Here is a 27314-nt window from a genome sequence, read left to right as displayed (position 1 = left end):
CGGCGCCGTGGTTAGGAGGAATGATAACGAGTGTTACCATTACTGCTAACGACGCTGTCTCGTGGAGGACTGTGCAGCCAGTCAAGTTTGGTCACCGGGGAAGGGGGGTGAACCGCCGCAGTGCTGTTTGGTGTAGTGGGTCACTTCATGGGGCCTCGTTCATGTAGGCTTGAACGCTTCGCGCATGAGCTTGGAAATACAAGAATTATTTAGTCGTACTTACACCGTCAAGGAAGGGATTGGCCCCACCAAGCATTCCTATGATGCGACAGACGGCAAAGACAATCATTGCGCTGTCCCAGGCTCGCTTGGGGATTGGAAGTTGTGTAGCATTGAGAACGACCGGAGTCCGCTTCATGGTCAATACACCATCCAGCATCAATGAAGAATGTAATCATACGTTACAGTTACTCAGGATGCGGCAGTCTTAAACATCTGATGGCCCATCTGCAGATGAGTCGCTCGAGGTGTTTTCGTTGCTATCACGTTTGACGGCGGAAGGCGACAGCGCCTTGCCGAATCATCTATCCCAAAGCATCGTGATCTCGAGAAAGCCTGGTACTGTAGACGCCGCGTCGGTCGCGCAGGTCGACCCGTCGGACGTAGTTGACGACTTCCAAGATGGCGGCCCGTTGCGCAGCGACCTGCGAACCGCCTCTGTGAACGGTCAGTAGCGCCCTTCTGTAAGATTGATAGGAACGTGCGCTCCCTGTCGCAACCCCATGACCAAAGCATCGCAAGAAGGCAGACTCGCCTGTGAGAGCCTCAAATAGCCATGCCGGCCAGTTCGCTATGCGGAAAATTGGTCAATCCATACAGCGGTATGTGTCTTCCGTGTTCCATTCTTCGTCCACAGGTCAAGCATCTGTCAGCGCCCAGAGCGGGAATCAGTTCATAAACAGGCCGCAAGCATATCAAGACCACTCACTGGGCGAAGCAAAAACAGAATGGACCCGGACTCAGATCTACCCATACAATTGCATCAATCATGTCAAGTATAAGGAGGTATCAAGACATTGTCACTGGCAGTGCAACGACGCACATGCGTGCGTAGCGATCCGGCGTTTGACAACCGCTGTGGAACTGTGTACTGATAGTATCAGAGAACAAAGGAAGACGTCAACCAGGAAACAGGGAGTCCGAAGTACGGTACCTATTCCTGGCTCGTGGGTAGACCGGGAATAGAATGCCGTAACAAGTTCGAATTGACTGGGAAGCGATGAATTCCTGTTGTGCGGTAAAACCTTGGAAAGGACACCTTCGCGCGGGAGAGGGAAGCGGATGAGCAGCGCCTGGTTGTTCGGAATGGCGTCTGAGGCTAAGTGGCATAAAGCGTCGACAAAGCTCTCCAGTGAGGGCCAAGGCTCGGCATGACCCGAGACCAAAGTACTGTCCAGGAATAGCAACTGCTGTGGTTAGGCCCACCAGCCACATGCCCGAATGTTCCCTGCAGAATTGAGCAACGACACCCACCCCAACACGACCCATTCAAAACAACAAACGTCACCGCAGCCAAAACACACACTGCTTCATACTGACTGCCCAAGCACAGACCGGGCCGTTCGACGGTTACTGACAAGTTCAATCATCACACCATTCAAATCGAGTTCAGCAGATATTATTCGTGCTCTCCTGGTACGGTATGTAGCGATCGTATTAGGTATCGGAAGGTACGTAAAGACGTAGCACCTGTTGAATGGAACACCGTCAGTGACTGGAGACAGTAAATGCCAGTGAAGCATACCTTAAAGGGTGATACCGAGGATGCTGACGAGGACAGTGACCTTGAGGGTCGAAAGCACACCGACAACGTCGCCGAGGAGGCTGACCACAAGAGAGATCACGCCACCGAGGAGGCCGTTGACGAGCATGACGATCGCGCAGATCAGGCAACCGAGAACCTCGCTGTTCATCGGCTTGTCAGAAGTGGAGCAGCCGCGACAAGGCAAAGCACTCACACAAGGGAACCAAGCAGAGCAGTCACGCACTCGGACGCATCGGACGAGACGACAGCGAGCACAGCGGAGACAGCCTCGAGAACAAGCTAGAGAGACCTATGAGCGACATGCCCTCAACAGGGAGCAAAGAAACCTACCTCGATAAGGCCGACGACGGCGGACGCAACCTCATCAACGGTGAGGAGCGCACCACCCTCGACGCCGAGGATGACATCCTGAGTCTGGCCAACGAGGGCGTTGATCTCGGTCAAAGCAGACCCAATCGCACCCTTGATGTTGACAACAATGGGCTCAAGCGCCTCGAACGTCGCGTTGTCGGCGGTCACGAACTCTGATAGAGGAAGTCAATGGTCAGCTCATACCCATTGCAACTGAGTGAAGGAAAGCTTACGGAGCTGGTACGTGTACTGCGTAATCGTCGTGTGCGTCTCGTTAATGATCTCGACGACGTTCTTCTGGTCACGGCGAGCAATGCCGTTAACCCCGGACACGGTGGGAACAACGGGAACCGAGGGGATCGCGTTGACGTTGGTCGCCGCGTTGGTGTCGGCGATGGCGGGGGCCGCAGACGTGAAAGCGCCGAAGGCGAGAGCAGCGAGGACGGAGATGCGGCTGAAGGAGAGCATTTTGAAAAGAGTGTGGGGAGTGCGTGAGGCTAACAAGAGAGAGAATGAGACGAGGAAGGTTGACTAGGTCAATGCTGTCCTGGTCCTCTCGCGCTCCCTTTTATCCTCTCCCGGCGGGGTCCGTGCACCGTGCACAGAGACCAGTCGGATGCGTGCGTCCTTGCCGTGGCTGATGGAGGGCCTCTGCCGTGATCTGCCTTAGTGCGTGACGCGCAGAAGCAGGATACTGGGCGTTAGGCGGCTTCGCGTAGGGTGCTTCCGAGTGATCGATTCGGCAGAACTTGTCGGGGCACAGACGCGGGAAACGTTCCCGCCTCGCCGCTGCCTCGTTCGTTCGAGAGCAGAAAATTCCCTGTAAGCTGTTCGTGCCAGGTTTCAACGTGTTATATTGGCGGTTTTCCAAGAGCAGAGGACAAGGACGAACTCAAAAGCAGTCTCGGTGTACTGTAGACTACTCACGGGACGTGTACGACTGTATCCGACGGACGTCGGTGCGGCTATATTGCTGCTTCGCGAAGTCCCAGTGGAGCGGCATAAACAGCGACTGACCTGTTTTGATGCCATGGTAACTCCCCACTGTTCAGACCTGACGGCCGTAAGCCAATGAAAGCACCCCACGGAGACCGCTCACCGACGCTGCGGTACAGACGGAGACCCTGGCTTGCACGAGGCTATTACGCGACCCCAGGGACACAGCGTTATAATTGGAAGCCGCGGACCAATTTGTTGCAGAGGCCGAAGCCAGTCAGAAGCGGTAAACGGCGCGATATGAAACGGGGCGCTCTGCCGGCGGAAGAGCGTCGGTATGAAGGATCAGCGGCTAAGAGGTAGATTACATTTACAGTTAGCTCCCGCCGCCTCGGTAACGCTAAGTTGTGAAGCGATCCCATCAGCAGGTTTGGGGTCATGACGGCGCCGAGCCCGTTGCGAAAGTGTCTCTCCATCCCGTGGGGTGACCCGCGTCATCGAGCCGCTCGCCCGCCCAGCGCGCGATGGGTCTCGAGACCGCTGCTCGTTGTGAACGACAACGGCTCTAAACTCGAAGTGCTACATATACTACTGGTACCGCTGCTCGCCAAACAGTTGGGGAGAGGGGCAACGCAGCTGCGAAGATAACGAGGGTCGAGTGAAGCGATGGGGTCAGATGACGGCGAGGTGGATAAGCAGACTGCGCCGCAAGACTTTGTAGTAGTATGTACGCTTAGAGGACTCGCCTGCATTCCTGCAAGGATCCACGAGGATAAATATTGAATATGTGCGTACGACGTGTGGTAGTATTCAGTCCAATAACCGGACTATGAGGGAGAAGTCGAGCTGAGGGCGGGACGTGGGCAACGTGGTGATGGTGAGAGTGGTGTTTCGCGCCAACAAAGGAAATCGCCAGTAGAGGCTGCAGCATAACATGTACAAACAACCGCCGCCACTAGCACGCCGGCATCTCCCGACCTACGCCACCCGCTGTGGCGAGAACCTGACCGTATCGCTCTAAGTCCCTGCTGGACTCGGACTCTGCTGCCATGTCTGGGATTCTGCCTTCAATCGAGAACTTTGCAAAAGTCAGTCGCGAATGTGAATGGTGTAGAACTGAGACTCATCTGCGGTCTGCAGGCGACTGCCGCGACCGCCGCGGGACTAGGGACTGTCGGTATGTGCAAGTCTCTTCAAGCAGCTGGACTTATCATGAAACGCGGCGTGCAGGCGTCGGCCTGCTCTTCTTTGGTCAAAACTACCTCATTTATCCGTCCGCATTTCCCCCGGGCTCTCGCACAGGTGCGTGAGGCGTCCAGGTCTCAACGTGGTCACAGAACGTGTCTGACACACGAGACACTCAAGAGGTTCCGACACCTATCGACTTTGGTCTCGAATACGAAGCCCCGGAGCTGATAACATCGGACGAAGTGAGGCTGCGATGCTACCTTCTTGCACAGAAGAAGGACCTGAGCAACCTTGGCGGGACTGCGGTGGATCTGCCCGAGCAGTCGGACGAAGAGGTATGTGATCTCCATCGCTCTTTGAGGTCCCGCGTCTCGTTGTCCGGTATCTGCACCCACTCCCTTGGTCGTCCGACTGTCGATCCCGTCTTCCGCCCTGCGACTTTCGTGGTGAGGTTTTGAGTGCCCGCTGAGTGAAGACTGGCCGCTGGACATGGTCTTATGCTGGACCCTACGGAGCTGGCCGGCGTGCACATGTGGGGGCGTCCTTCCACGAAGCCTACCAGAACATGTCAAGCTGGCGTGTTCGTAAGCATCCGATCTGGTACGCCCAATATTATTGTGCAGTGTCATTCACCACGAGTGTGCTGCGCGAAGACGGTCGCATTTCGGAAGCATGGGCGCGCAACATATTCGTAGGGTCACATTCACAGCGGTGCAGATATCCGAAAAAGGACTAAGTCGTCTCGCGCCGTCATGTTCAGCGTCATGCGTCCGCGTACGCAGGTGAAGACCGCACATCGCGTCTTGACGTCCTCGACTAGAGTTCATCTCGTCTGTGCGAGTGTCCGTGAGCCTTAACAGCCTCTTCGCGCAAGGCAGTCTTCCTCTTTCAACATCTCATGATCGTATTCATTCCTGCGACTCTTCACTCCTATCTGATTCTCTGTATGTCATCGAAGCTAAAGCTCACTCTATCACCTCTCGGGAACACAGTATGCAGCAAGCCAACCTATAGTGATGATGTTCCACGGAAACGGGGGCAACATCGGACATCGGATACCCCTTGCCAAGGTGTTCTACATGAAAATGCGATGCAATGTCTTCATGCTGTCTTACCGAGGGTGCGTCCGCAACGTGGTTCTGTGCTGTATCGATACCGATGAGCGATCCCGCAGGTACGGCCACTCGGAAGGCGCGCCGTCAGAGAAAGGTACGACCTCCTTCGGGATACGGTCGATGCTGTCGATCCATATCTGACCTCATCAATGTGAAGGTCTGCAGACGGACGCGCAGTGTGCGCTTGACTTCATCCGTGCACACCCCTTCCTCTCCAAGTCGCCTATCGTACGTAACGCGCCCCCCTCTTACATACCGCCGCGCCTTATCTCGTCATCCCCCTCCAGATTTTATACGGTCAGTCCATAGGCGGTGCCGTAGCCATCGATCTCGCGAGCCGAAATGCCCACGCAGTACGTATCCTCCCTCCAACCACCGCCTCACCTGCCCACCGCTGACCCGCCCGCGTGCCGCTAGATCCGCGCACTCATCCTCGAGAATACCTTCACCTCCCTCCCGCGCCTCGTGCCGAGCGCATTCCCGTTCCTCGGCCCGTTCGCCTTCCTCTGCCACCAGAAGTGGGACTCCGCGTCGAAGGTCCCGCTCATCCCGCGCGGCATCCCGATCCTCATGCTCAGCGGCGCGCACGACGAGGTCGTCCCGCGTGAGCACATGCTGGACCTCTGGGAGATCGTGCAGAAGCGCACGCACGCGGACAAGGGCGCGGAAACCGGGACGGTGCAGAACGGGAGGCGTGTGCATTCAAAGTTTGTGGAGTTTGAGAAGGGGACCCATAGTGAGTGATGATGTTTGCTTCGATTCTTGGGGAGGACGGCGCTAAATAATTGGTTGACTCCCTGCAGATGATACGTGTGTGCAGCAGGGGTACTGGACAAGTATCGCTGAATTTGTCCAGGCTCTGCAATGATACAAGTTAGTGGAGCCCTATCCCGTGCTGCTTTCGGGAATGTTTGCCACTGTCGTGTTACTCTAACGTCCTCGCTGAGGCAATACCTCACCTACATATATACACTCTCACTGCCGTCTATTTCGGATTCCCCTTCACATGTAACAGTACCGTTCTCTCTTTGTGTGGTGTGCCAGGTAGCCGCGTGACATTGTCAATATTAGAGTGCCTGGCTGTCAGGTCGTTTTGATTTTTGCGAATGCTGAGAAATCTGATATTGATACAACCTGTCTCGTCGGCTATACTGTTAGTCAACTGTTAGTACAGCAGTCTGTCAGTCCCAGCTCCTTGAGCTTAGACTGGCGCCCGCCGTTGCTGTCTAGTAGAGTTGTACTCCTGTTGTGGCATTATAGCATTGCGAGCGAAACTGCTTTCCAAGACTGATGCTCACTCGTGCGATGATCAGTCATGTCACTGCAAACAATCCAACTGATTTTGCCAGCATTTACTTGAAGTCTACTCGCTATTGGATGGCGTTGTGGCGTCAGTCCAAATCGAGTATCGCACAGGCGCCGATGCATTTCATGGTCAGTACATGTAGTTAGCGCTCAAACCACTGTTGTTGGTGTACCGTGACATTGACTTTCGTTTTCGAGACCTTACACCATCTGTGGTCGCTAGTCATATCATGCAGGTAGGGTGGAATATCTCTGTGGCTTGCATCATAGTTGACTCTTGTCTTGTAGGCCGAGAACGCTGCTGCTGCTTCGACCTCGACCTCGGACAATGACTGGGTCAAGCTGATCAGCAAAGACGGTTACACTTTCTTGATCCGTCGGAAAGTCGCTATGAACAGTGGCACTCTCAAGAACATGGTGAGTGTAGAGAGTAAGTGGCATTTGACACCCTGAACGTGCTAGACGTCTCGTCTCACCCGAACGACAGGCAACTTCGCTGAGGCCGCCACAAATACCTGTACCATCGACGATCGGTACAGTGCCTCATTCAGTTATTCCTTCGTTGTACTAGTCTGATGTCAGTGGTTCAACAGTGGCATTATAGTCGAGAAGCTGTGTGAATATTTATCGTACAAGAACCTCTATAAGGATTCCCCACCAAAGGAGATACCCGACTTCCTAGAACGCCTGCAGCCCGAGATCGCTCTCGATCTGTAAGTCAATGTAGTAGACCATCGTCCATCCACACACTCACGCAATGCTAGACTCATGGCTGCGGACTACTATGAAGGCGAGTGCTCATGCATATGGCAACCCAACGTCATCATGTTGACCCTCTGGTTCAGCATGACGGCGCTTCATTCACGCGCAGTGCATTCGGAACTTGTATACAAACAGGATATCATTGCCAAAGTCGATAACAATATGCGTAATGCGTGACATGGAGTTGTCGTAGTCATAATCATGTGTCGTGAGCAGGTAGTTCGGGTTACGCAAGAAAGAGGTGTGGTACTAGCAACGCAACGCAGATAGTCAGTGAGGCAGGTATCGAGAGTTTGAGGCAGCACCATAACGATACATCAACAAGCAGAGATGTGTAATGATCCCCGGCGTGCGGAATCAAAGCGGGAGAGAAAGGAGGAATATCGAGACATACACATGGCTATCCGCACATAAGACAGAACAAGGAGAGAAAAGCAACCGCCTGTACGACAAGGTCCGTGTGATCACTTCCGGGGTGAGCTCACCGGTGAGCCCATTAACACCGAGGATGCTGGACGCTCGAGACGACTCCTGAGCCGCTCAACTTCCCTCTCGAGGCTTCAAGTAACGACCATCAGTCGGTGGAGAGGCAATAGAAGGGGCAAGCAGAGACTTACTTCAATGATTTCTGGCGCAAGTCGGCGTTCTCGCGTTCCGCGCGGCGTTTCGCCAGCTGCAGGCTGTTCTCGGAGGTTTGCTACACACAAGCCGTCAGTCATTCATAGCCCGGAGAAAGACTGAGTGGCTACTCACCAACTCGTCCATCGCTTGCCTCATGCTCGTAATCTTGCCCTCATACGACCTAACCTCTTCCTCGAGGCGCTGTCGCTGCCGCTCGGCTTCCGCGAGTTGAAATCGTGCGTCGCGGGCGGTCTTGTCTACAGAGCGATGCAGGCGCGAGCTGTCCTTGGAGGTCTGGTTGAGCTGGTTCGTCAGCTCCTCAATGCGACTCTCGAGCCGCCGCGATGTCGTTGCCGATGGCCGTGGCACGTTCAGCGACTTCGTCTCCAGATCGACAATGCGCAGATTTAGCTCCTTGATCTGCTTCTCGAGGTTTGCCTGAAGAAGGGAAGATCAGTAAGCCACCAGTGAATCAGCTCTGTGAAGAGTCGGTGTTTCTTACATTCAGCTTGTCGAGCTCCGAGTTCTCTACACGAGTCTTGCCCAGCTCGACCTGGCACTCCGTGGCGTAACCCTCGGCCTTCTTCATCCTCTCAAACGCCATCGCAACCCGATCGTTCTGCTCCTCTAGCGAACGCTCGAGGTCTTGCTTCTCCAGTCGGAGCTTCTGCAGCTCGGTCTCTGACGACATCTTCGTCGAGTCCACAGAGTCGAACTTGATCGCCTCAAGCTCCGCCTGTAGTGCACGGCGCGCCTTCTGGAGGAGTGCACGGTCCGCCTCTGCGTCATTGAGCACACTGCGCAGCTCGCGGACCTGAGAGTGCAGCGAGACAATCTGCGACTGCTGCTCTGCCTGTGCGGCTGTTGACGAGTCGTACGCCTTGGTGAGGTCTTGGATCTTGGTCTCCAGACGCTCCTTGTCCTTCTTCCAGGACCCACCGTTGTACACCTCTTCGTCGAAGCGGAGCTGAAGCTCGTCGTAATCGGACCGGATCTTCCGATTTTCCTCGCGCAATCTGCTCATGCTGTCGCGCTGCGACTGCATTTCTGGAACAATAGCATATTAGCGAAGTAATGATAAGGTCAAAGGAAGGTCGCGCATACCCTCGCTCAGCTGCGCAAGCTCCGCTGCAAACGTTGACTTGAATGAATGAACTGATCCCGAGGAAACGGTACAACACACCTTGATACTTCTTGCGCGTCTGATCCGCCGTGAAGTCTCGTTCCGCCAACTCTTCTTGGTGGTGCTTGCGCTCGTCTTCCATTTCCTCTGCGAGGCGTTGACGAAGCACCTGCAGATCAGACGATTCTCTGCCTTCTTCGTCCAGCCTTGCCTCAAGTTCTCGAGTGCGGGCCTCGGCGGTCTTAAGGCTCTCTTCAGCTGCATTCCTCTCAGCCACTGCATCTGCATGAGCCTTCTCCGCGTCTGCTAATGCGCGGCGCGCTGATACAAGCATCAGTTACCAGATGATCAGACGGAGACCGCGGCACATACAGTGCGATTCTGCACGAGCAATCTTCGCTTTGGCTATCTCCGCCTCTTCGAGCTTCTTGATGTAAGATTCCACCTTGACTTTGTAGGTCTCAACGGCCTCTTGTAGCTCTGCCGTACACACGGGTCAGTATATGACGAGTAATCCAATGCTGCCCTGAAGCACCTGAGTGGATGGTCGACGAAGCAGAAGATGTGATCTCCAATTCTTGGAGCCGTGACTGCAGCTCTCGTCTGGCATCTACGGCTCAATTAGCATGTGTTCACCACGAGCGCCTGCAAGCTTACTGGTCTCTCCATTCTTGGCGACGATCTCGACCTCCAGACGGTCCTTCAAGTCCACAATCTCAGCCTGCATCTGCTTCTTCGTAGACAACAGCTCCTGCACTTGTCGGCGCTGGTCTTCCAGTTCGACAGCAGCAGCACGATGTTGAACGACCTGTCAGGCTGGGCTGAGAACTGGTTATGGGAATGCACAACGCTCGACGCACCAAGGCTTTCCGCGACTCTTCCAATCGAGAGTAGCTATCTCTTTCTTGTTGGATAGTAGCCTGGAACTTGTCCCACATTGCTTGAACACCGTTCAGCTGGGCAGCCTCGGCAGCTCGCCTTGCTTCAGCCTCGTCTTCGAGCAGCTCGGCAAGTCTGGCGTTCTCTTTCGCGAGACGAGCGCGATATAGCTCGAGGGATTGCTTGGAGCCATCCGAGTTATCAAGCTCAGCGGTCATCTCCCGCAAAGACTGCTCGAGGTATTGTCGTACCCGAGTGGAGGCTGCCATCTGGATCTCCAAGATCTGTACCTGTTGTTTGAGGGTATTGACTTGGGCTTGCCGGTTCTCCTGTACACGAGCAGCTTCGGGATGCGAGTCCTTGCGGGATCGAGGCGTTCCGTTCGTCCGCGCTAGTGAATGTTTGGAGGGGGTGAGATTGGCGAGTGAGCGCACATCAGATCCCGTAGTATGGCGGCGGACGGACAGCTCCCTCTCCATTTCTTCGTCGGCTAGTTCGAGCTCTCTGAGTAAACGAGACCGGAAAGAGTCGTCCTTCGGACCGCTACTCATGATGAGTCGACGTATCTCGGCGTGCTGGCGATCAACGTGCTCCTTGATCCTAGCCGCCGTAGTCTTCGCCATCTCCGCATCTTGCAGTTGGTCTTCGAGCTGAGCTATGCGCGCCTCGTACTGGCGTTGCATCTTCGCGGCAGAATTTGGTGCATCAGCCTCATCAGCAAGTCTCGTGAGCTCAAGTTCGAGGTTATCTTTGGCCTTTTGGACGTTCGCGAGCTGTTGAACGGAGTCCGAGACCTGACTATGCGTACGCTCGAGGTCATTCTGCAAGCGCTTGACGTGGAGCTCCGCAGCCTCCCTCGCCCGTCGCTCCTTCTCGAGTGCTGCGAGAGCCTGGACAGCCCTATCCTCTTCCGCCTTGATCTTCTTGTCCTTGGCACGGAGCTGCAGCTGTTCGCTCTCTCTGTCTCGAACAAGGTCTTCAGTCTCGATCATGAACTTACTCCTCGTCTTCTCAAGCGAACGGATATAAGCCTCCCTGGCCTGTAATTCTTGCTGGGCTTCCTGCAATTGACGATCGGTGACACGCTTGGCCTCCTCGAGGACGTGAACATGCTCGACGATGGTCTTGTCTTGACGGGCTTCAAGCTGCTTGACTTCCCACTCGCGTGCCTTGAGGTCAGAGAGCGCTTTATTGAGCTCGCGATCGAGTTTGATATTGATGTCCTTCAGCCGCATAATCTCTTGCTTCTGGGAAGATGCTGATTTCTCGAGCTGGCTGCGCTTCGTTGATTCGTCATTAAGCTGTTTCTTCAGAGCCTCGATCTGCCGATCGTGAGCACTCTTTTCTCGCTCAAGCTGGAGAACAACGTCTTCGGAGTCCTCGAACTTGCTCTGCATTGCGACAAGTTGGCGTTCAAGATGCTGCCAAGGAATCATCAGACTCAGTCCTGTAATCGATCCGAAAGACAAAGGTTGCAACGCACCTCTTTCTCCTTGACCACTTCAGCTAGTTGATCGTCGGTGTCAATCTGACGGGACCGGATAGCTTGCAAGTCGGATTCGAGCGTACGCCTTGCTCTGACAGCCTCCGCGAGAGATGCCTCGGCTGCCTTGAGCTCAGTCCGGACTGATTGCTCGCGCTCGGACAAGGATCTGTGGCTCTTCTCGAGTGATGCATGCTCTCGAGTGAGAGTGTCTAAGTCAACCTTTAGTTTGGTCTGCCCCTCCATCGCGGACCTGCGGGCATCGTCAAGTTCCTGCGACAGGTTGCTTGCCTGAGCGCGCAGGTTCGCGAGCTCTTGCTCCTTGCTCTTCTCGACTTCAGAACGGCGTGTCTCCTCGCTAGTCTTCGCTGCCAACACGCTCCGGAGCTCGTCGAGCTCCTCTTGAAGTTTCGCCTGAATGGCAGCATCGCGTTCCCGGTCGCTACGCTGTGCCAGGAGCTCAACAGTCAGCGCATCCTCTTTGCCTCGCAACTCCGTGATCTGCTTCAGTAATCGACCGCGCTCGGCTTTCGACTTGTCCAACTCTGCGGTTAGGCGCTCCGCTTCGTCCTCCTTGTTTTTGATCATAGCAGAGTACTCCGTGGCAGTGCGGGCCAACTCCGCGAGTTGCTGCTTAGCTTGCCTGGCTTCCTCCTCCAGACCGTCCGCTTTCTCACGAAGTGCATCCCTAAAGGACTCCATCAGCTACACTGGAACGGGCTCGATATAGATGGCTCACTTGTTTCTTGTCTCTGCAGTGAGCTTGGTCCCCAAATCAGACAGAGTCGACTCCATCCTCTCCTTTGTGCGGCCTAGATCTTCCTCTCTTTGCGCTACGAGGTTCTTCAGCTCATCACTGAGCTTCTCTAGGTTGTCACGTTCAGCTTTGATGGCGTCGATATCTTCTTGGGCAAGATCGAGCTGCTCATTGAGCTCGACTTCTCGACTTTCCCAATCTTGCTGCTCACTCTCCAGACGAACGAGGTGCTCGGCCGCCTGATCGAATGCATGACGGAGGGTCTCGTGCTTCTCTTCACTCTCCTTCTGGAGCTTGAGGGCTCTATCAAGTTGGGAGTCCAGAGTGTCAAGATCGGCTTGAAGCGCAGCAACCTCGTCTTCGAGTTCGGCCTCTCGTTTCTTGCTACGATCTAGCAGCGCATCTTTGTCCAGCGCAAGAGCCCGCTCAGCTTCTAGATTATCCTCGACCTTGCGCTTCTCAGCCTCCAAGCTCATCTTCAGACTCTCCAACGCCTCCTTCTCGCGCTGATCGCGTTCTGCGCGCTCCTTGGCAAGAGCTAGCTCGGCTTCCTTCTTTCGAAGTTCGTCGTCGTTACGAGTCGAACCGAGGAGTGGTCGGACCTGAGCGATTGATTAGTGAACGTTCTACAGCAACTGAAGCCAGTAACCGACCTTCGTATACAATTGCCACCACGGCCAGTCACGTAGCTCCCCATACACGCGAGCATTGCGCTGGATAGTGCGAATAGCTACAGCACGGTTCAGAATCTTCTTCATCTGCCGCCGGGCAGTCCATTTTCTCGCTACTGCTTGCAGCCTTGAGAAGATGTCGAACAGCAGAGTGTCTCGACGCTCCTCCAGCTCCGCCAGAACTCCCGCCTTGAAGAAGATCTTCGAAGTACCGATCCGGAAATTCGCCTTGTCGAGCTCCAACGCGTCGACCATACGCAGACACGCCTTGCGGCCATCCATGTATCCACGCGGGATGACTCCGGGAGTGAGCACCTCGTAGCGTTGACGGAACTCGACAAAGGGAAGGCGGTTAGGATATCCGAGACGCGCGATACGGATACCTTCGAGGACACCGTTGCATCGTAGCTGGTCGAGGACGAGAGGAACGTCGACACGCCCTGGTTTCTTGTGCGTATTCGGGACGATACACCGGACGAAGTGCGGCTGCGTAGCCTGCAGCTGAGCCATGAGGCCCGCCAGCTGCTCCTTGTGCCTTTGACCGACGGTTCTGAAGGCGCCCTTCTTCGTGACACGCTTCTTGCCCATCGTCAGAGCGCCCACGAGGGACGGGGCCTCGCTGTACTCCGCGAAGAGCGAGGCGACGTAGCGTTCGGAGGATGCTGAAAGCACGCGAGTCAGGTTATCATTGAGCGGGTCCTTATTCTTCTCCAGCCAGCCATCTGTCCGGTACTCGACGCGGCCAGCGTAGTGGTTGACGATGAAGCCCTGCTCGAAACGCGCAGGCTCATACTTTGAGCTCCCCGGGTGCGGCTCGTCGCCGGGTAGTGGTTCGCTCGCCCAGAGTGCGTGCAGCTTGTTCGTGAATGTGAGATCTGTGGCCTTGGGCATGATGCACTCCTCGTCCAGAAGGCTCAGGATACCGATCGCGTTGCCACTCGTCTCGATCAGGTCGATCGTCGGCTGGAGGTCGAGCCCGAAGTTGACGTAGTCCCACTCGATGCCTTCACGAGCGTACTCCTCCTGCTCGAGCGTGAACATGTGGTAGTTGAAGAACTGCTGCAGTTTCTCGTTCGTATAGTTGATCAGTAGCTGCTCATATCCGTTCACGTCGAAGATCTCGAAACCGGCGATATCGAGCACGCCAATGAATGTTGACTTGGACGATGGCCGGTCGAGAGCACGATTGATTCGGTCGACGAGCATGCCAAACGACTTCTCGTAGAGTGTCTTGCAGAGGGCGGAAAGTTCGTCCAACGCTTGCTGCTGCGTCCGGGCTTGTGTTACCCACTCACGTCCGGCGAGCACGCGAGGACGAAGCACTGCTCTGGTAAACTCGGCCACGGTAATCCCGAGAAGATGGCAGACGCGTTCCGCTTGCGACGGATCGGGCATGACCGCGTCGTTCGAGCGCGTTTCGGTGATCGTGATGTTGCCAATGTGCAAGACGGCAGCAACGATTCGAAATAGGTCAAGTTGTTCAGCGACAGTGAAGCCGACCGTCTCGAATGCGTTCTGGGAAATGCTTTGTCAGTAATTACCCATCTCAGTGGTAAGACTTTCGCACCTTGAGCAATGCCCACTCTTCTTTGTCGTCAATGCCGTCGACTTCTCGTCTGCTCTTGTTCAGATACTCGTAGTCCTCGACGCCACCGTCCAGGAGCAGTGTATCTAGAAATGGGTATCAGCCACTATGGCCACTGCGCAGGCGTCGTTGATCGAACCTTTCAAGCTTCCGCCACCCTCCATCAGCTGGTAGAAAACATGGAAGCTCCGCTCCGCCTCACTCCGTACGACCACTCTGCTCTTCTCGAGCAGATACCAGTCAATGTTCGCACCAGCAATGCTACCGTCCGGAGAGAAGCTGATTCGAATGAACTTGCCGAACCGACTGGAGTTGTTGTTACGCTGTGTCTGTGCGTTACCGAATGCCTCCAGGATAGGGTTGGCTTGTAGGATCTGGCGCTCGAGCAGGCCAAGCCGATCCTTTGCAGTGAAGCCTGACCCGGACGACGACATGCCCTTGCCATGCTTCTTGAATGAGCTGGTGCGGGGAAGGCCGGCAGTTGGCATGATAGAATTGAAGGAATTCGAATGTGTGAGCGAAGGGGACTGAGAGTGGGATTGCGGGGGATGTGCGTCGGTCGCGATCGCAGCGAGGTATTGAATGACCTTCTTCGTGCTTTCCGTCTTGCCTGCGCCGGATTCACCGCTACACGGCACGCATTATTCGATCTGCCCCTGCTCAGAGAAGGGTCACGAGTGCACGTACGTGATCAGGATGCTCTGGTTCTCGCGTTCTTCGCCCATGTTGATCCACGCGCGCTCTGCGATGGCGAAGATATGTGGCGGGTTCTCATCTCGTCGTTTTCCCCGGTATTGGTGGACGATTGCGTCCGAGTAGAGCGGAAGGTGCTGGTAAGGGTTGATGGCTACCAAGAATAAGCCGGAGTATGTCTAGGGAGAGGGGGTCAGCATTGATCACTCATCTCAGGAACAAGGCAATAACAGGACTGGCGATCGTGGTACGCTGCAATGTTAGCAGCGGCCTACGGTGAGAGCGGCAAGCGCATTGGATGGCTGGTTACATGAACAAGCGACATACATCCTATGATGTGCGCACAAGATATGGACCACCGAGTGGCGCAATCATAACCTTGGCCAAAATGTCTCGTGTTTCACGTTGTGGAACATCGAACATATAGTTGATATCGGCTGCCATGAGGAACGTCAAGAGCGAGCCAGACCACGGTCACCCGGCACAGGATGTGTATCACTTGGACCCACAGATAGACGAAGTGGCGACGCCCTTTGCCGCGTGCATACTTCTCGAAAGGGGTCTAACAAGATGCAACTTGTTGTAGATCTCCAACACACAGCACCGGTGCTTGCAGCGATGTCCACACACGCTTGTATGGCAGTGTGCCCTTGGAGTCGGGAGATAATGTGGAATGACGGCTGCGGATGTACGCTACGCCGAGCGCAGTATCAAACCACAATTCGTGGTGGTTATGCAGAATTGAAATTGAAGGCCGACGAAAGTAGGCTTGGAATCTGGCCCCCGCCTATCGTCGGGCCCCTGGGAGCAGTCACTGCATATGAAGCCCCGACAGCAGAGGCATAGAGACACAAACTCAAGCCAGAGAGGACAGCACGGTGCAAGCATACGTAACATTCCCTTGCGTGAGCGGCGTTGTGTGTGCAGTGGTAGTTCCGCGTGTACGCCTCCTTCGGTATGAAGAACAGGGGGTACTCACATAAATCGCGCCGGAGCCATACCTTAGACGGAGGTTATGTACTACGCTTGCTTCGTTGAGGAATGTCAAGTCCGCGATATCGTCGACGCGGTCGAACTTAGGCGGGTTCATCTTCGAGAGCGCGTACAGCGGTAGTCTTCGTATCTTTGGTCTACGGTCAAGTCACCGCTACTCGAGAGCAATCCTGACTTGCGCACCTCTCCTCCAGATGCAATCACGACCTCGCCCATGTCCTCTTCCTCCTTCACCACCCATCCCGCAAGATAGCCCTCCTTGTCGTCCGGAACCCAAACCCATTTCTTCTCGTTGAATTCGGCTTGTAGCGCAGCTGCTCGCGCAGCTTCCGCGCTCTGGGACAGACGTGGAGCAGGCATGATGCCGTGCGTGGGTTGCACGGCGAAGTCGTGGACGTCGAGCAGCAAGCTCGGGATGGTTGAACCGCGTCTCGAGCGACGCGTCGTGGGTATCCAGATTCGGAAGTCCTAGATATTCATCACGTGCATGACGCGGACGTAGGGACTCTCGATGAACATTTACCCCTCTTCAGTTTCAATTGTTGCGATATCTACAACAGCACCTTCTACTTTCCTATGTCTCCAGACTCGTTGTACTTTCGCCGGAGACACAGAGAGCTCAACTGCGAGCGCTTGGCCTCGCATGGTCATGTGACCTCGACGCGTCGCGCGTGTGCCACTGGCAGTTGCAGCCACAGCACCGACCTTTGTCTCGAGCGACAAAGCATCTGTCCCTCCAGACCGTTCTTCCCGTATGCTGTCCCCCTCCTCCTTCTTAAATCTTTCCTTTGACTCGTCTTCCTTCTTCTCACTTTGATTGATTTCCTCAGCATCGTGACGCACGCTCTGGATGGACGCTCGGATGGAGAAATACGCGATGGACGTCGCCACTGACCCTCCGGGTACCTGGTCTCCCCTCGGAAAGTCAGTTGCACAAGACCGTGTTTACTGGGCGCAAACCCAGTACTCATTTACCGACGTACTACAGAAGGAGGCAGAGGCGGACCGTACAGGTGCAGTCACATCCCTTTCCTCGTTTCGACTGCTCTATATGCTCCGGGTGCCACTCGTGCATGGTTCAAAAGACCAGGAGATGTGAGAAACTCAGAGGACGATGTAGCGCCAACGCAGGCAGCTTTGCACTAGTGTTTGCGTGTATTGAGCTTCTTCGTCTGGGAGGGGGGATACGCTGGAGGAGCAAGGCGGCGGAAACCACCAGTAGCACTGGTGGTTTCAGGATGGGCATTCGCCACATATATCAATGGGCTTGTTACCGGATTTTTGGTTTCCTGCAGGGCGTCGTTGGAAACCGCCCAAGCTTGTCAAGTGTGTCAGATTGTGCTGCCGTGCCCTCTGGGAGATCCTGCCTTTACAAGAATGGAGTCTCAAAAGCTGCCCATCACTTCTGGTTGGACGGTCTTGTGTGTGCATTTGAGTGTCGTACCCGGATCATTGGCTTACTGGGCGCGCATTTCACTCAATCCATCCTACAGAACTACGTGCACAACATCCGTCAGACATGATGGACGAAGAGCCGTACAATCCGTACCCAGGATTTGAACTAGATCGTGACCGCCCGCGGCCTCGGCCAGCCCACGGCAGTGTACAACAGGATCCACGAAAAGTTCGACCGGGCACCCCAGATACTCCTCCGAGCATATCACACTCCTCCTACCGCCGTGAGAACCAAGATACAATGACCTCCCTCATAGCGATCGCTAATGAGGCATCCCGTACGGTAGCAGAGCAAAGGCACCACCGTGAACAGCGGGAACTGGCACGGCGGTCGCGGGTCGACGATAGGAGGACTACGAGAAGCGCTGGACCTGCTGCGGGCGCCCATTGTTCAACTGTGCCATCCGTACGGCATGGTGTACGCCGTGGAAGCAGCGGCAAAGTCAGCAAAACCATTGCCAAACGGAAGCCGCATCGTGGGCGATCCGCAACCCCGGCTGGAGACGACGGTGCGGATGCGATGGTCACAGACTCAGACTCGGTGCTCTACTCGAAGGCGCGCGCACAAACCAGTGGCACACGCGTCCCGACGTCGAAGCCGAGTGCCCCACCAGTACCGATCGAACCGCCCGCACAATGGCCCTCTCAAAAGACTCCCCCCGGCCTGGCTATTGTTGCATTCACCGCGTCTCCTGCGGGCCCGTCCACCTCACCACCGCGCAACTCACCACCGTTCCTACCCGTCACTCCGCCCGCGGACGACCCTCGACCCACGCACCGCAAGGGCACCGCCGTCGCTCCGTCCTCTACACCACCCCTCTCTGCTCCCCGGTCTCGGTCTACGCGGCCCACTTCGGAACGGCCTGTGCGGAAGGATGTTAGGTTAGGCTTGGGTAGGAAAGTAATGTCCGCGGTATACACGCCCTCGCAAACCCTGCCTTTGAAGCAGAAGCCGTTCAAGGCGCCTCTCGTCCGGCCGCACCCGGCCAAAGCAGCCCCCGAGACCATTCTCCAGCCCCATCCCGCGCATCGGCCTGCGCCAACCCCTCTTGTCACGACCGCCCGCGCGAGTCTGCCTAAGAATGCGGCCCCCATCACGCCGGAGGATTCGCAGCCGCGCCTCCTAAGGAGCTCTGCGGATGACGAGGATGAAGATATGGAGGAGACGAAGGAGGCGGACTCGAGCTACGGAGAGCTCGGTATTGACCCTGAAGCTGTGGAGGAGGCGATGAAACCGCACGACTAGATATGACATCGAAACTTGCATGCATTTGTATGAAGTCTCCTCTAATTTCTCAGGAATGTACTTATGTCCCTCGTAAATCCGTACTGTAGATAACGTTAACGCTTACTACTGTTGGTTATTGACTATGCCATGTAATAATTCGGATAGTATGTCGCGCATGCTCAATCGTACACTCCGCTTTTACTCGTCTCGTGGACGAAGATCATCTGTTAGCGGTTTTCTAGGCTCTAGCCAACATCTGCACGTGTACTTAGATGGAGATCCCCGCGTACTCGTCATATCCAAGTGCAAGATTGAGATTCTGGATGTCTATGAGCACAGAGTACTGAAAATGAGTCAATTGCACTGACCTGCAGGCATTGCGTTGCGGCACCCTTGAGCAGGTTATCCAGGCCACCCTAAGGCACTCTGAGCGTGCAACGTGCTTTGACTTCACGAAAAACACTCACCACGACGACGGCCCGATCGCCCTGGCTATGGACCTGGAACCCACCAACGGTCCAACCATGCTTGTTTTCGATGTCCTGGAGGACAGGCACCTCCCTTTTGATAGTGACCAGCTTCTCGCCACTGTACTTCTCTTCGTAAAGCTCCTTCACGTCCTTCGCGGTGACCGTTTCCTTCAGTTGCATCGACAGCACCGAAATGATCCCGCTGAACCACGGCGCGACGTTCGGGACGAAAGCGAGCTTCATCGGACTCGCCCCAGACGCGAGCAGGCGCGACAAATGGCACCCCGCCTCGCGTTCGTGGATGTGGTCGGTGAGTGAGTACGGCTTGATTCCGCCCATGAGGCTCTCCGGGCTGACTTTTGGTGCAGTGGTTGGCCGTCCGTCTGCGGCGGGAGGGCCGGTGATGGTACCTGCGCCGCTGTAGCCCGACATACCGAACACCGTCGGATAGGCGTCGTACTTCAGGTATCTCAGCAGCGGCGCGACGAGCAGCTGAGACGACGTCGCGTAGCATCCGGGATTGGAGATGCGCTTCGATGCACGGACGGCCTCACGCCCATAGAGCTCTGACAAGGACCAACGGAAAGATGTTTATGATTCTAGTTACACAGTTGACTGAGACTCCTCACCCGGAAGCCCGTACGTCCACCCGTCCTCGAAACGGTAGTCCGCGCTCAGATCCACGACCACACTGGGCTCCCCGCTCTTCCGCTCCTTCGACCCGCGGTCGACGGCGTCGACAAAAGGCTTGCAGACACCGTTCGGGAGCGCCATGACCCACGCGTCCACCTCGCCGTCCTTCTCCATCCGTTCGACGTCCTCCGCAGACAGGTCGGAGTACTTGATCTGCGCCTTTGTGTACCCGTCGAGAGAGTACCCAGCGAGCTGGCGCGACGAGACATGCGTGAGGTTGAGGTGTGGGTGAGCGGAAAGGAGGGTAGTCAGGGTTTGCCCTGTGAAGCCCCGTGCCCCGATGAGGGCCAGACGCTTCGGCTCTGTTGAAACGGACGCCGCGGCAGTGGCGTAGCCCCTCGACGAACCAGGAACAGACCGCCGGGCAAGGGTTGAGTAGGACCGAGCGCCTCCCGGTGCAGCTCTGTGCGGAGGGGCCGACGGGCCAACTGGCAGGTACGACCGGCTGATCCTACCCTTCTCCTCGTAGCCCTTCACAATCCTCTCGATCTCGGCCACGTCTTGCACACCGTACCAGAACAAGCTGTTGCCCGCGCGCGTGAAACTCCCATCGGCGCGCTCGAAGTGCCATGCACGGTTCTCGTCATCTGCACGCGCCGTCCAGAAGAGCTTGCGGTGGTCCTTCTTGATCGCATTGAAGACGTTGTCGACGATGCCGTTCATGATGCCGTTGCGCGATGCGAGTAGCTTCGTGAGAACGGGGACCTCGCCGGCCGGGTGCGACACAATCGCGACTACGTCGAGCGGCTCGTCGCCGTAGATCGTGTAGGGCGTCTCCTTGATGCGGTTCAGGACACTTGCGACGCTGTCGTCTCCGGAGAGGACGTCTGGGTCCCGGTCGTGGACAACCTGACGGAGACGGTCTGCACCGACAGACTCAATGGATCCGTGCTTGAAGAGCTTGTAGCCGCGTCGGATCAGCGTTCCAGCGCCGCTATCAGTGAACAGCTCCCTCTGCAGCATGTCTGCGCGGATGACTGCCACGGAAGAGGTGCGCGGCAGATGGTCCAGGAGCTCCTTGAACTCGCGAAGCTTGAGCTTGGTGCCATACTTGACCCATGGCTGCTTGATCAAACCCTCATATTCCTGTTTCGCAAGGCATTAGCATGGTGCAAGATACAATACAGACGACATACTTCGTCGAGGTTGATGACGTCCAGCTTCTCTCCTGTCACCCCGTGGAACAAACCGCCCTTCTCATTCAGGAAGACGATCTTCAACGGCTCGAGCTCCTTGGCCAACTCGCCGGCAGCAATGTCGGCATTGACATTCAGAATCTGTCCCGCGTCAGACTCCGCCAAGCTGGTCAGGATGGGGAGTGCCCCAGCCCGGATGGCTGCCTCCAATGGCCGCTTGTCGACCTTCGTGATTTTTCCGACCAAGCCATATTTCTCCTTGTCCAGGTAATCCGCTGTGAAGACACCGGAAGTGATAGGACGTGCACGCGTGCCCAGCTTCTCGAGCGCGCCGACCAGCCTCAGGTTCTCCTCCAGGAAGACACGCCGTGCAATCTGTAGCGTCTTGGCGTCTGGACACAGCAAGGCCGTTAGTGAAGAGATGTAGAATGCACCGCTAATGACGCACCTGTGACACGAATACCGTCGATGTAATCCGGGACTACTCCCTCCGCCTCGATGATGTTGTTCAGCTGAGGTCCCCCGCCATGGAGAACCACTGGGTACAGCCCCACTCGGTAGAGAAAACTCAAGCTGAGGGCGAGTTCATCGAGCTGGTCAAGAACTGCTCCACCAATCTTAATGACTGCGAATTTGGCGGGGCTTGAGGTATCTGACGAAGAGGAGAAAATCCTCAAGTACCGCTCGACCTCGCGCTTGGTACCAATGGAATACAGAAGGCGTGTAATAGTGTCCTGGTGAAATGTCGTTAATTCCCTCGCACAACACTCGCGTTTTGCACTCACTCTATCTGTTTGAGCAACTGATTGTATGGCTCGGGACGAGGCAGGGCATCTGCGCTTCACGACTTGTACGGCAGCCTGACGCCTACCTGCCACAAGGACTGCACGTTGTGCCCCATTCTTCCCAATCGTAGCTTTGGCCGCACGACTCAACGCGTACATGATTGCAACCTGAGGGTCGAACGAAGGGAATAGTAAGCGAGAGAGAGTTGGGAGTCCGAGAAAGAGTTCTGAATCACAGTAAGTAACTGTAGTTATGAGTTCGCCACTGACTCGGCCCCGCTTCGTCCGAGTCTGCCCCCGACCGAGTCGCAATTTCCGCTCATCCGGAGAGTATTCATAAAACCTTCCTACGCGAAGATAGAAAAATTTATAATGTCCGAAGCACCGTTTTGAGAGGCTTCCAGAGCATCCGATAATGACTTTGTCCGTGAAATAATGATACGTGTAGAAGCTGAAGTGCCGCCGCCACAATCAAAATGAACATTACTATTCGTTGTTTCAGTCCCGTTTCAAGCATGTTCTAAGTCATTCAATATCCGCATTGAAGCCTAAATACTGAGGCTATGCGTCTTTCTATTGGGTGTTAACTAAGCACATTACGATTTATCAATGCCGTTGCCAACCCCCTAGTAAACACCCTTACATAAGGTGCCCAGTGCCAATCCCCTTGCTCTGACCGTCTCACTTATTGTCTCCTTGTCGTCTCCTCTCACCGTAACCTCGACGATGGGCGACAGGTGTCCTAGACTCGAACTCACGATACCGACAGAGAGCACGTCTTTCAAGCGATCTTGGGACGAACTTGGACTTGACCTGAGCAGCAGCCCCAACGGCGACCGGAGCAATGGCGGCGAGGGCAGCAGCAGTGGCGAGCGGAACAAACGGGCACGCAGCGAGAGCAGTGCTCGTAGCGTAACCGTGGCGTCTTCATCGGGCAATCTGGCGAGTGGTTCTTCATCTCGTACAGCTTCATCACCGCGCAGAGCGACGCTCGAGAGCCATGAGGGCACTGCGTCGCCCGTCGACCTCGTGTTGGACGAACCTGACAGTGTCGCTGAACCCATGGACGGCGTAGAGCCCTTGCCCTCCATTCTCGACCTATCGCCGCGTGCATCGCCTGCCGCAGAGCAGAATGCCCAGTTCAGACTGTCCATGGAGCGTTTCAACGCTTTCGATAGCAATATCTCCGTCCTGCGACACTCAGACTCGCCCATGCCGGGCCCTAGCCTCCCCCGTGCAGCGCGCACGATGCTAGAGACAGCCTTGGACTCATCATCGCCTGTTCTGGAGATGCCACCCACACCCAATCTTAACACCATCGCTCGATCGAGGCCACCTACTCCCCCTTCGCCCCATACCCTCATGTCCCGCTTGAGCGCAGCACCGCCTGCTCTGCCGCCTGTGGCAACTGTGTCTGGTGCTCCTAGCTGGCTCACTGACTTCGACGACGCTCTGAGACCGATTGCACTGGACCACGGCGACGATCTACCATTCCAATGGGGCAGTCGGTCTGCTCAGTCTTCTGTTCGTTCACCGCCGTATAGTAAGTAAAACAATTCGCTCACAGCCTGTTATACTCACGCGACAACAGTTGAGCGCCGACGAGACCGTCCAATCAGTCCAGAAGAGGCTCTGCGAAGGCTACGGGATATACAACATTCCCTCGAAGAGTACCTGCAGGGGACGTCTACGTCGCTTGAGCCCCCGTCTGCGAGTGAGCGCCCGTTGGGCTCTGGGTATGATCGACTAGCTAACGAACCATTAGCGAGCCCAATGTCCCCCAATCTGGCTCCTGGCATGCCTTACCATCATTATCGACAACACCTTGGTGTGGACCACGGCGACGCCGAAGCAGATCCGCTGACGGCCGAGTTATCGCTCATTCGCGAGGCCATCCGTCGTCTGCAAGCCAGAGCACGCCAGATTGAATCTGTGCAGCGCGCCCGTGGCGATGCGGGTACCGGTGCGGCTAGTGCAGTGCGATCTGCCTGGGTCACTCTGACGGGAAGGCCAGAAAATCCGCACTCTGTCTCCGAGGACAGAGAGCCTCCCTCGTCAAGTCGGTCAACTGCAAACGGTTCGTTCCTTCGATTCTGGAATCTGCTCCGCTTATACTATCTCAGGGTATGACGATCTGCTCTCTGCGAACCACGACCCGTTGTCGCTTGCCGCGTCCAACCGCTTCCGTCGGTCACTCTATACCACACGCCCTGGCCCGTCGAATTCACTCATGTCTGAGAACGCCGCAGAGTTCCGGAGCAGAAGGGCTCGCGAGCAGTTGTCATCGATCTCTGGTACTGCGTCCCGTTCGAATGTGGGCAGCGACCTCCGTTTCTCACCGGTGGATTGGGGCCTACCAGGTGTCAACAACGGCCGAACAAGTCCGATAGATGAGCCCCGTTTCGCCCCTGCAGATTGGTCGCTTCCGAGTTTTCGGGGCTCGACGCGGGCGAGCGAGCAGGACAGCACCGATTCACGGAGAAGTCAGACTTCACGAGCGAGACCAACGACTCTGGAACCTGACCCGTTCGATTCTGATTATGGCTTGTCCCATACAGGGACCGAACTGAATCACCCGCAATTTAATTCGCTATGGCAACCTCTTCCGTCTTTGAGTGGGGGCGCAGATCCAGACGAAAGCCTCGACTTTCCCGACCTGATGCTTAGGCGAAACTCGCCTCCACCCCGCAATGCTGCGAATACAACGGCGGCTACCAGAGCGGCCAGTGCGTTGCATCGCGCGCCATACGGTGCGCTCGAGCAGTGGCTACTCGGCGGCCCTGACGACACTGCGTCCGCGGCACAGACAGAGACACAGCGGCCAAGAGCAGCGGACGCAAATAGGGCCCGCACCGTTCCTCATTCTGATAGACCCCCTCGCGTAATGTCGTATCAGCCTCTGTCTGCGAGAATGGCGGATGCAGATCGAAGGGCACAGCTCGAGTCCATGGCTTCCGACGCAGGCGTCTCGGTCGAGGAGCTCACAAGACGTGGGATGTCAAGACTCGTCGCAATACGGGAGAGGCGCACTGCTACGGCGCCAGCCAACCGCAACGCGCCGCGCCCAGCTGCCAGACCGTCATCTCCCGGATCCCGCAGGGCAGAACGTGACACTGAACAAAGCAGATCTGACTATGACCTCGACGCGAGAGCGGAGCTGCGAGCGTCCATTGCTCCACCCAGAATCTACGACTCGCCGCCGCGATCGACATCTAGAACCGTTCCTTCAGCTGCAAGTGCTTCACGCCGACCGTCAGTCACTGGGGAGACTTCAGCAAGGACTGCACCAACTGTGCGCTTCAACGTAGATTCATTCCACGAAGGTCCCTTCCGAGCGTCGATCCAGCGATCACTGGAGCTGCAGAACATGACATCTGAGGTGACCCGTCCCAGTTCACGCACTGTTCCTCGCGACTCTGGAGCTCCTTCTTTGCCGCCTCTTCGCTTCCAGCGTCTCTCGACCGAACGTCTGGTACGTCATTGCACAAGTCTTGAGCTGCTGGAGAGCTGACTATACCATAAGCCTCCATTTCGGAGCATATCTCGCTCTGCGTCTGGAGAGTGGGAAGAATCAGAGTACTCAGCCGACCCCACCCGGAATCCTTACTCAACCATCTCCTTATTGGACGGCCCGTCAAATCCACACTGGGACTCGCTACTGCATTGGACTATGTCGCGCGACCCACCATCAACCGATAGCCGCAGCCGTCCTGAGAGCACCACATCGAATGGTCCGGTTTGTCCCCTCCATGGGGTCGTCCATGACGGCGCAGACGACGTAGATCCGTCTGAAAGCGACAGAGGAAGGGAAAGCACACACAGGCCTGGATCGCGTGCTCTACCTCGCTGGCGAGGCCTTAACGCGTCACGTTCTGCATCGTCGGCGGATCCGTTCCCTCATCTCCCGCCGGGTGCGTCATCCTCCACTGCCCGCCGTCCGATGGCTAGTCTGTGGGATACCCTGGTCAGTGCGATGCGTCTTTAATTGCTAATAGGCTTATCTCACGGATCGGCAGAGTCCTTCCGAGGCCGGGGAATCAGACGGAGCGTCGGCTCAGTCTCGCAATAGAAACAGCAGCTCACAGCCATCGACAGGCTCGGGAGACACAAGAGATCCAACGAGCAGGCGAACTTTCTCAGCCCGTGCACGTGCCATGCGCAGGCGCGACTTTGACTTCTTCGGTATGGATGCAGATTTTCCTGAAATACCTCGACGCTTCGGTCTTTCCCGCTTTGGCCCCAGAGCGAGACCCTTTGGTGACTATGTGGTCAGTGGACAATTTCCTATCTGTGGCACAGCTACTAACACTTGTCAATATCGTGGCTCGCGTCTCGCAGAGGGACGAGGATCTAGACACCTCGTATGAAGCTCTGCTTGATCTCTCTGGTCTGCTGGGTGACGTGAGGCCGCGTGGCTTGTCGGAACAAACGATAGCTACTCTTCCCAGCGGCACGTATCGAGAATGGGCAACGCCAGGCGAGACGGAGGATCGGTGCCCCATTTGTCTGGATGATGTACGTTCGACGCCATTTCGCCTCTGTGGTACTGATACTCATCGCAATGCTAGTACAATGCGGAAGACGCGGTGCTGAAGGTACCGGCATGCTCCCACTGGTTCCACAGAGGTTGCTTGGAGGTGAGGAACATCCCGTTGGGGCTGTGAACCTGCTGACATTGATATTTGCAGCAATGGCTCAAGAGCGCTCGCACTTGTCCGGTCTGTCGGGGACGTGTCGGTACCTTCGAATACGCTCGTAACGGCCCTCGAGTGGTGAATCCATCTGGGCCCAGTGCGGGTCCGAGTGGGAGTGTCGCTGGTGTCTTCGCTCGCCGACGACGCAATAACAGTACAGTGCGGAGAGGCGCACCTCCGGAGGGCAGACGTGAAGGCGGGAATGGGAACGACAGCGACAGTGATAGGCCGCCGTTTCCTCCACCTCCGTGGCGGTTGGGCTGAACGCCGAGCCCTGGTTGGTTCGTCGTATTCTTGATTTTCGTGGAGTTGGACATCATGGCTTGATGTCTCTTGATTTATGTCTTGAAGTCGTTTTGTCGAACATTGATAATGTTGTATGTACCCACTATATGATATGTTGCAATGTATCATGCACCGCCTATCCCGTTAGGGGATCGCTTCGACGATGCAAACCATGACCCGACCGACTGAGATCAGAGAAGACCCTGCATACCTAAGCAACTTACTTATGCAACCAATCCGTCTGCACAGCCACGGAGAAAATGTGGTTGACTTCGGTGCGTACCGTACCACCACCTGCACTGTTGGGTTGCAAAAGTTCACTCACGCTGCAAGAAACGGTC

The 27314-nt window shown here is 56.0% G+C and overlaps 10 protein-coding genes across 10 annotated transcripts; 5 read left to right on the top strand and 5 right to left on the bottom strand.

Annotated features, from left to right (window-relative positions):
* Positions 1–1745: 1745 nt before the first annotated feature.
* Positions 1746–2584, bottom strand: C8Q71DRAFT_862763 (uncharacterized protein; the record flags this gene model as incomplete). The annotated part of the gene is made up of 4 exons (XM_047928069.1): positions 1746–1905; positions 1959–2044; positions 2096–2289; positions 2350–2584. The coding sequence occupies 4 exons, from the start codon at positions 2582–2584 to the stop codon at positions 1746–1748; spliced, it is 675 nt and encodes a 224-aa protein (XP_047773538.1).
* Positions 2585–4041: 1457 nt separating this feature from the next.
* C8Q71DRAFT_787663 (Alpha/Beta hydrolase protein) lies at positions 4042–6456 on the top strand. The gene is made up of 10 exons (XM_047925185.1): positions 4042–4140; positions 4193–4229; positions 4283–4354; positions 4418–4575; positions 5233–5360; positions 5415–5449; positions 5513–5583; positions 5643–5708; positions 5773–6091; positions 6159–6456. The coding sequence occupies exons 1-10, from the start codon at positions 4102–4104 to the stop codon at positions 6221–6223; spliced, it is 990 nt and encodes a 329-aa protein (XP_047773537.1). The 5' UTR covers positions 4042–4101; the 3' UTR covers positions 6224–6456.
* Positions 6457–6809: 353 nt separating this feature from the next.
* C8Q71DRAFT_381230 (BTB/POZ protein) lies at positions 6810–7635 on the top strand. Its single transcript, XM_047918195.1, has 6 exons — positions 6810–6896; positions 6949–7090; positions 7148–7193; positions 7254–7373; positions 7425–7450; positions 7506–7635. Exons 1-6 carry the CDS (start codon positions 6891–6893, stop codon positions 7508–7510), a joined length of 345 nt encoding a protein of 114 aa, XP_047773536.1. The 5' UTR covers positions 6810–6890; the 3' UTR covers positions 7511–7635.
* C8Q71DRAFT_381301 (uncharacterized protein) lies at positions 7506–9132 on the bottom strand. Its single transcript, XM_047918198.1, has 4 exons — positions 8546–9132; positions 8176–8481; positions 8040–8119; positions 7506–7980 (listed from the first exon to the last, which is right to left on the bottom strand). The coding sequence occupies exons 1-4, from the start codon at positions 9086–9088 to the stop codon at positions 7887–7889; spliced, it is 1023 nt and encodes a 340-aa protein (XP_047773535.1). The 5' UTR covers positions 9089–9132; the 3' UTR covers positions 7506–7886.
* Positions 9133–9821: 689 nt separating this feature from the next.
* C8Q71DRAFT_381266 (myosin tail-domain-containing protein) lies at positions 9822–11926 on the bottom strand. Its single transcript, XM_047918196.1, has 2 exons — positions 11529–11926; positions 9822–11466 (listed from the first exon to the last, which is right to left on the bottom strand). The coding sequence occupies exons 1-2, from the start codon at positions 11772–11774 to the stop codon at positions 9883–9885; spliced, it is 1830 nt and encodes a 609-aa protein (XP_047773534.1). The 5' UTR covers positions 11775–11926; the 3' UTR covers positions 9822–9882.
* C8Q71DRAFT_381297 (P-loop containing nucleoside triphosphate hydrolase protein) lies at positions 11901–16659 on the bottom strand. Its single transcript, XM_047918197.1, has 8 exons — positions 16411–16659; positions 16214–16357; positions 15229–15413; positions 14681–15168; positions 14524–14627; positions 12939–14471; positions 12268–12887; positions 11901–12101 (listed from the first exon to the last, which is right to left on the bottom strand). Exons 1-8 carry the CDS (start codon positions 16585–16587, stop codon positions 12080–12082), a joined length of 3273 nt encoding a protein of 1090 aa, XP_047773533.1. The 5' UTR covers positions 16588–16659; the 3' UTR covers positions 11901–12079.
* Positions 16660–16941: 282 nt separating this feature from the next.
* C8Q71DRAFT_381227 (uncharacterized protein) lies at positions 16942–19018 on the top strand. The gene is made up of 4 exons (XM_047918194.1): positions 16942–16979; positions 17058–17240; positions 17721–17906; positions 17970–19018. The coding sequence occupies exons 2-4, from the start codon at positions 17078–17080 to the stop codon at positions 18926–18928; spliced, it is 1308 nt and encodes a 435-aa protein (XP_047773532.1). The 5' UTR covers positions 16942–16979; positions 17058–17077; the 3' UTR covers positions 18929–19018.
* A 160-nt stretch (positions 19019–19178) lies between these two features.
* On the bottom strand, positions 19179–22325 carry C8Q71DRAFT_843088 (bifunctional acetylglutamate kinase/N-acetyl-gamma-glutamyl-phosphate reductase; the record flags this gene model as incomplete). The annotated part of the gene is made up of 7 exons (XM_047926562.1): positions 21995–22325; positions 21658–21943; positions 21210–21601; positions 20010–21159; positions 19378–19946; positions 19279–19326; positions 19179–19229 (listed from the first exon to the last, which is right to left on the bottom strand). Exons 1-7 carry the CDS (start codon positions 22151–22153, stop codon positions 19179–19181), a joined length of 2655 nt encoding a protein of 884 aa, XP_047773531.1. The 5' UTR covers positions 22154–22325.
* Positions 22326–23650: 1325 nt separating this feature from the next.
* Positions 23651–25678, top strand: C8Q71DRAFT_381181 (uncharacterized protein). The gene is made up of 4 exons (XM_047918193.1): positions 23651–23708; positions 23760–23957; positions 24009–24288; positions 24355–25678. Exons 2-4 carry the CDS (start codon positions 23946–23948, stop codon positions 25503–25505), a joined length of 1443 nt encoding a protein of 480 aa, XP_047773530.1. The 5' UTR covers positions 23651–23708; positions 23760–23945; the 3' UTR covers positions 25506–25678.
* A 65-nt stretch (positions 25679–25743) lies between these two features.
* C8Q71DRAFT_799512 (uncharacterized protein) lies at positions 25744–26658 on the top strand (the record flags this gene model as incomplete). Its single annotated transcript, XM_047925891.1, has 3 exons — positions 25744–25748; positions 26335–26509; positions 26563–26658. 3 exons carry the CDS (start codon positions 25744–25746, stop codon positions 26656–26658), a joined length of 276 nt encoding a protein of 91 aa, XP_047773529.1.
* Positions 26659–27314: the final 656 nt, after the last annotated feature.

This window comes from Rhodofomes roseus (genome assembly GCF_022264815.1).
Source record: "Rhodofomes roseus strain CIRM-BRFM 1785 chromosome Unknown C8Q71scaffold_33, whole genome shotgun sequence".
NCBI lineage: Eukaryota > Fungi > Basidiomycota > Agaricomycetes > Polyporales > Fomitopsidaceae > Rhodofomes > Rhodofomes roseus.
Note: the sequence above shows the minus strand (reverse complement) of the source record. Positions and strands in the feature narration are given on the sequence as shown.